The sequence below is a fragment of the Chanos chanos genome, chromosome 2 (assembly GCF_902362185.1).
Source record: "Chanos chanos chromosome 2, fChaCha1.1, whole genome shotgun sequence".
Lineage (NCBI taxonomy): Eukaryota > Metazoa > Chordata > Actinopteri > Gonorynchiformes > Chanidae > Chanos > Chanos chanos.
The window spans coordinates 4,870,950-4,878,771 of NC_044496.1; the positions used below are offsets into that span (position 1 = coordinate 4,870,950).

General features: G+C 44.4%; 1 protein-coding gene across 1 annotated transcript in view; it reads right to left on the bottom strand.

Moving 5' to 3' along the window:
- Positions 1–3,014: 3,014 nt before the first annotated feature.
- kctd15b (potassium channel tetramerization domain containing 15b) overlaps positions 3,015–7,822 on the bottom strand; it is a 20,285-nt gene continuing 15,477 nt past the window's right edge. Inside the window, exon 5 of the mRNA XM_030766628.1 lies at positions 3,015–3,173. Coding sequence (XP_030622488.1) covers positions 3,015–3,173 — 159 coding nt within the window. The remainder of the gene's footprint in view (positions 3,174–7,822) is intronic.

Consider the following 7,822-nt stretch of genomic DNA (forward strand, 5'->3'; position numbering starts at 1 on the left):
GCTTGTCTCCAAACTCTTCTTTTTTTGAGAGAGACTGACTTTTTTTTTTTTGTGCTGCTGCTGCTGCTGCTGGTGGTGGTGGTGGTGGTGGTGGTGGTGGTGTAGTCCAGGGAACCGCAGGGGTGGTGGGGGACACAAGGGTGCTCTGAGTTAGGGACCAGGAATGACACAGCAGGGGTGGCACGTCCGCTGGCACTGCTTCTCTTTATGCCCCGGGGGGGCTGGGGGGGGGGGTGTTATTCTGAAGCCCCCCCCCCCCAACCTTCAATCCCTAACCCCCCCACCCCCTCCCCTCCATGCCCCTATCCCTCAGCACATGAAAGGAGTGGTTGGCCATTCCCTTTGTAGCAACTGGTTTTGATAACCCAGTCCAGAATTGGATCAGAACAAAGAGGAGCTTGATTAGGACTCTTCCCTGAAGGAGGTAAACCCAACTCCTCTGTGCAGCACCAGGCCTCTCATGAGCTTCTAATCAGTGAACAAACAGAACAAGATGATATCACACAAACATGGAGCACAATTCAAAACTACCACCCATCTTAACGAACTTTTTTCTTTTCCTCTCTCTCTCTCTCTTTCTCTCTCTCTCTCTCTCTCTCTCTCTCTTTTTAAATACATCTAATTCTGCTCCTTCGCGGGAAAAGTCTTTTCCGTTCTTCTGGATTCAAATTAGCCGCCGCGGCCCAGGCACATCAGAGAGGGCGTCTCTTTTTTTTTCTTTTCTTCTCTTTTTTTTTTTTTTTGATCAAGTCCTTTAGAACGGAATAAAGAGCATCTTTAAGTTAATATAACACACAGTACAAAGTATGAAGAATTCCGTCTTTTTTTTTTTTTTTTTCTACATTCCTTTGATCCGAAGTTGTTGCGAGGATTGTGAGGACTGCTGGTCCTCGAACAGGACACTGAGACTCTCATTCAGACCTCAGATTCAACTCCTCCCATACACAGGCAACTCAGACAACAGCCCAATCTCTGTAATAAGTCACTCAAAAATGAACAAAAAACAATAATAATAATTATAATAATAATAATCATCATATGTTCTACTGATAGGATTGATTGATTTCTTATCATACTTCTAATCTGGTATTTTTTTTTTTTTTTAAATATGTGATTCTTAAATGAATGCTTTTTAAAGGGATAAATAAACTTTTAAAAATGTCCTGGTCTTGCAACATGATCATAAGGTGTTACGGATAATAAAACAGTTGCTCGGCGGTGTCTTTAAGGAGGTACTGGGGGGGAAACAAAAAACAGTAAACTATCCGCTGAGCGATGGACGTATCTGCAGATTATGTAACTTCTTCGTTTTTATACATAGTGATTAAAAAAAGCAGTTTTCATTCAGTTTTGACTGTTCAAATTCAGACTGTATTGGATTGGTACAGGACAATGACACTGATGCTTCAGCTGTGTTTACACGGACACCGAGCAGGGGCCTCTGTTTCTCTGGGTACTGTGCTGACGTCTGAAAGCAGGTAGTCAGGCATTAAAGGTGTATTCAATTCTGTGTACCAGATATTGCAAAACATGAGCTGTTTATCAAAGCCATGATTAAAAGCCTTCTTGATTATATATATATACATATATTTTTTTTGTACCCAAGTACATTTTAATATTGGCAAATACATTTAGCGCCTTATGTACAAATTCATTTGGATTCACAATTGAAATGCATTTCAGATACTGCATTACAACACATTATTAACCATAGACAGCTTATGTCAAATTTTAGTGCTTAGAGATATGGTAAAGGGCTATTCATGGCAATGGGAATGATTTTTTTTCCTTTTCTGTTACTCTTTCTTTCTTTCTTTCCTTCTTTTTTCTTTTTTTTTTTCAAGGAAGGATTTAGAAATACCCACGCTCTATTGCAGCTCCATTTAAACAAAGAGACCTTCTCCTGCTTTGAATGCATTAGTAGCAGTCCTGCTTTAACCGCCTAGCCTCCAGGCATGATACTGTTTCTGCAGCCACTGCCAGGAAGCCAGCTCTTAAGCTTCAGAGAAAACAAAAAAAAAAAAAACCCTAATGACTTCTGAATACAACACTCATACGTCCTTCATATATATATATAACAAAAGAAACAAATACCAAAAAAAGTGTCTGCATATTAATAACTGTATACATCATGTTTGTAATTAAACAGTAAACAGAGCTAAAAGTTGTACATTAGAAACAACAATGAAACAAAAAAAAAAAAAGGAAAAAGAAAAACAATCGACTTTTGCAGGAAAAGAAGCTGGACTTCCCCTGTAATATTCATAAAGCCTAGTAGTTAACTATGGGAATACATTGGACTGATTTTGCTATGTTGTTGTTGTCTCTGTTGTTGTTGTTGTTGTTGTTGTTTTTTGGAGCGGACGTCTCTGCCAGCTTCGTCTCGTTACGATATTCCACGATGAGCCTCGCCGTAAAAACCGAACGTCCGCGGACGAAAGAAACCCAGAGTCGTCAACTTACAGCTGCACCGGCGCTCACGACACAAACAGGCCTCACACAGAACACGGGACAAGACGACAACACACACCGCGATGCACTGTGTCGAGAAACCCCCCCAAACCCTAACCCCTACCCCCACCCCCCAGAACAAGGACTCACTTGTAGGTGAAGAGTGTCATTTTTGAGAATAAGAAGGAGATAAGAGAGAGAGATTGGTCAGAAAGCTGAAAGGTTGGTCGTCTGAAGAGCTGGCTGTTCACTCGCGACCGGTCTCCGCTCTTCATTTTAGTTAGTTAGTTCTTTGGATTTTTTTTTCTGGAAATGACAGACTGCTGTGTGGATGGTTTTTTGTTGTTGTTGTTTTTGTATTTGTTTTGTTTTTTTTTACATTCCCCTTTGAGCACTGGACCACACAGAGCTGGTAATGCAAGCAGGTCTCTGTGCGGGCTTTAGGGTCGTTTCTTTCTTCAGGTGCCGGGGTCGTTTATGCGTGGTGGAGGAGAAATCTGGTCTGTGGGTAGAAGAGAGCGACCCCTCTCCTTTCCTCTGCGTGTCTGTCTGCGGCGTGGGCTCTAGTCCAGGGGTTCCTGCTTTATCCTGATAGGGGTGTTGACGGACTGACTCCGCCGGTCCTCGCGACACAAGACGTACTCGCTGAACTGAGACGAGTCCACGCCGCCGCCGCATGATGCAGCCACGCTGAAGCCCTTCTGAAACAGACGCTCCAGCACCTGGAGGGGACGGGAAAGCAAAGAGGGTCAGTGAGAGAACGAGTAAAAGTCCTGACAAAACACCACCCTGCGTCGGGCGCCGAGCCTGTCGACTCCCCCTGTCAATTTCTTTTCAATGAACGTCACTCAAAAAAGAAGACAAGACATTTTAGTGAGCAGTTATGAACTAACAGAAAAAGAAATCTGTGGCTGAATCGAAGATGAAATTCAAATGAAGTTGACTCAACTATGTTGTTTATATAATTCAGATCTGTTACAGCTATTCTCTCACTCTCTCTCTCTCTCTCTCTCTCACTAAGAAAAAAGTGAAGAACTCACCGGAGGTCTTTAAACAATAACCTTCACACATTAAGTCAACTTCACAACGCAGTAATAAAAAAAACAACAACTGAGAGTAAAGCCACTGCAAACGAAACTTTAGTCTGGCGTGACTTCTGATTGGTTCCTTTAACCTAGGCATTCTCCTAACTGTGAGGTATGTTAAGATGGAGTATGATGGGAAATGAATGGGTCTCTTCATGGAGAAGCAGCGACATTACGTTGTGGTCTAATTCTGTAAGCTCATGAGGAGAAAAAGTGGAGAGCCAGGCCCTGTGGTGACTGTGTCTAATGGAGCCGCAGGCAAACTGCACTCTGAGAGAGAGGGGAGACTCGTCAGAAAAGAGATAGCTTTTTCATCTCCTTTAATCCTTCTGGGGTTTTTTTTTCTCTCTTCTTCAGAGAGTATCTCTAAATCCCAAAGTGAAGAAGGGAGAGTGTTGTGTGTTTACTGATTCCCTGGTCCTTCAATAAAGTGAGTTTCCCAGAGCTCGAAAAATGAAAGGTCTCGCTCGGAGCTACCGTGCCGGCAGAAGTCGAAGCCAAAGAAGTTCACGCAAGATACACGGGTTCTCCCGACGACCGAACACGCCGCCCACAGACAAAACCAAAGTGGCCTCCGAGATCGCTGGCGCTACGGCCCCCGACTGGAAGGGCGAGAAGCGGAGCAATTAAGCCCTCTGCCCGATCGCAGCGACGCGCCACAGCAGGAAGTGGACTTCCTGCTCCGAAATTCAAAGACCAGATGAAACGATACGGCCTGTTTAACCGGGGCCCGGGCTATTAATGGCGGACTTAAATGGAAGCACCCCACCCTCCAGTAGAAGAAGAAGAAGAAGAAGAAGAAGAAGAAGAAGAAGAAGCGTTTGGCTTAAATTGTGTTAACGACCACTTTTCCGGGCCGGCCCCCTTCCGTTACCCCCCCCCCCCAACCCCCCCCCCCCCCCCCCCCACACACACCCCCCCATAACCAGGAGATGATGACAAACTCACTCAGTTGTGGGAGTGCTGCAGCAGACAGCTGGTGGTTAAGCGCTAATTTAAAGACGTAACCGAGCATCACAAAAACGCTAAAAAAAAAAAAAAGATCCTTGACAGGCGATGAGGAAGACAAACGATTATGGAAATAAAATGACGCTTTTCTCTTTGATCACCGCGTCACACTGCGCCTTCCTAATCCGTTTTAACAACATACGTGACCACACTGTCTTCTTAAATACCAATAAATCCCTCTCTTTTTTTTTTTTTTTTTTTTTTTTTAAATCAGAGACAAACATACAGAGTCATTGTCAATGATAATACAGGAAACCCACAGATCTGAGGCAGATGTTTTGACTGCAGTTACAGCCTTAATTTGTTGTAACGTCGTCCGCTAAAAAAATCCACCATAATGAAGATTGATCTAACCAAACAAATGTAAACAGTAATGGGCGGGAATTTCCATGATTCTGGGAAGCACGAGCTTAGGTGAAAAAACCTCAATACTGTCTCCTTCCTACCAACTTTTGGAGAGACTTTTTTTTTCCAAGTTCAGTTTGAATTCAGAGTGTCACTTAGCTCTTTGCCACACGTATTTGCCTCATACTGCAATTACTACAGACTTAACTGTTCTCAGTACAGCGAGAGGTGGCATGCTGGTATAGGGTTAAGCAGCCATCATATTCGTTGCAGCTAACACACACACACACACACACACACACAGATACACACACAACGCAGAGCACTGCCAGTCAACCCAAGGTTGCCATGGGGATGAGCACAGGAGATCTCGCTCGCTCTGCTAAGCTCCCAGCGCTGTATGGAAAAGCGGGAAGAACGGCGAGGCAGGAATCAAAGTGAATGAGGCTCATGAGTGGAAACAGAGCGTGATGTAATATTGATGACCACCGGAGTGCGCGCACCTCTCCAGACGGTTTTCGAGATGCCGCATCGACGCACCTCGCCATCTTCCCCTGTCCCTGAGCCGGGCGGGGCCCGGGGGGGAGGGGGGGGGTGTCAAAAAGACGTCCTGACAGGCGGGCGTTTACGGGACAAGAGCGAAAACGGGGAGCCGCTTTTGTTCAAATATATATGTCGTAAAACGCGATAAGGAGCTCTCTCTCGTTTCTCGTCTCCTCTGAACCCCTTCATCAGAACCATCTCTGACAAAACAGCCATTAGAGAACTTCAGAGAACTAGAGAACTGTCTATTCACCCCCCCCCCAAAAGAAGCAATTTTCTGAGCAGCCATCTGTCGCCTTCTGTGAAAGACAAGTTCATGACAAAAGTCGGTGCTCTCTCCCTGCTTCTGCATCATTTAATGGATTCTGTCAACTATTCATTAGTTATGGAGCTGTAACTATCCTCAGAGCTTTAAATAACATAACACTAACGGATTCAGACGCCTTTTTAGGAAGTGGAGTTGAGGCTGCTGAATCTACAGTTGTATTCCCGTTACAGCTGACCCAGGAATTGATTGGTGGGTCTTGTGACATGTCGGACTGTGTGTCTGAGGTGCTTTGTGTGGCCGGCCCGGGCAGCGGGGGACACGGCCTCTCTCTCTCTCTGGCAATGCTGCCTCTGTCAAAGTGATGGAGACGGAATTGCGCTTGAGCTGATCTGGGTGCTCCATCACTGTGATGCATGGACTGGCTGAAACGGCTCCAGCATTGGGACTCCTCGTGTGTGTGTGTGTGTGTTTGTGTGTGTGTGTGTGCATGTACCTTCATAAGGCTCTAGCTCGCTAAATGTTTTCCCTTTTTAACCTATCCACATTCTTTTCTTTCTCGCTCTCTCTCTCTCTCTCCCTCTCCCTCTCTCTCTCTTTCCCTTTCTCTCTTACTGTGCTTCTTGTGTTTTCCTGGCTCTACATCACAGGGCAGGTGGTTTGCATTACTCTCTAAATTTTTCAGATGTCAACAGGAATCGTTTAGCATTGTGAGTTTGTTTATTGGTTTGCTCTATAACGTCTTCAAAAAGAAAGAGGGGGTGGGAACTGAACTGGGAACAGAACTGAAATAAGTTGCCAGAGCGGATAAAAACAAGGGTTATGATCAATTGGCCAACATTTATGAATATTTAAATCTACAGTGTACTAATTCTCATTTTCCTCTAAGCTCATCTTCCTACTTAAGATCCTGTCAAAGTCTAGATAACAAGTATGTATAAAGAGACAATACTTCTCACACACACACACACACACACACACACACATACATACACACGCCACACCACACAACACACACACACACCACACCACACCACACCACACAACACACACACACACACACCACACCACACCACACAACACACACACACACACACACACTCTTTCTCTCTTTTTTTTCCCTGGGACTCCTCCTCGTCTTTTTCTCTAGGGGAGGGTGTGGCTAAGTTTCCTTGGGTGTTGATCTGTAATCAGATCAGAGACATATTGTCTGGTGAGTAAGAGCCATATTCTCACAGCTGTCCCTGACTTTCACACACGAGAGAGAGAGAGAGAGAGAGAGAGAGAGAGAGAGAGAGAGAGAGAGAAGGCAGGATGAGTCTCATTGTTGTTTAGAAAAATCTCCCCTTACACACACACACACACACACACACAGGAAAAAAAAACACACACACATCCATCTATCCTTACTCACCTCCCTCTCATCACCCTAAAGATACAGCACCTGCACTGACTTAAAGAGTGAAAAGAAAAAGGTGGATATTGGGGGATATCAGCTCATTCAGGCCACTCCTTCAGAGAGAAGCTTTTCAGCCTTACTAATTAAGTAATGAAGAAATGACAGACGGGATAAAGTGAAGAGTAGAGTTTGATTTCTCAGTGCGTGGGGTCCTTAACAAGCAGAGCCAGGTAAAAAAAAACAAAAAACAGAAAAAGGAAAACAGAAGGACGGATTTGCTCCACCCTCTTCAGTGAGAGGGCGAGAGTCTTGTTGGAAAGTGCTTAACAAAAGGGATTGAAAAAAGTTTCCCAGTCCATTTGAGACGGATGCTAGCACACTGTGACCAGACTCGGCGGTAAACAGAGTGGGAAAATGTTGTGTTAGTTGATGCGGCCAATTAATTATATTGCAAGCCATTTAAAAATCTATAAAAGAAGTTTAAACCGGTTTAGGCTGTTTGAGAAATTGTAAGTATGGTATTAAAAAATGCAATACGTGTATTTCAATCGCTGCGGGCAGTGTTATATTGGAGTCTTTTTTAAAAGAGAAGCTGTGTCTTAAAAAGGAGTAACGCGTAAATTATGCATATCATTTTTTCCCCCCTGTTTCTCCTTTTCATTTTCGTGCGGGGAAAACATGGCCGCAGACGAGTGCTTCTCTGTCCCGCTCATCTCATCCCCCTGG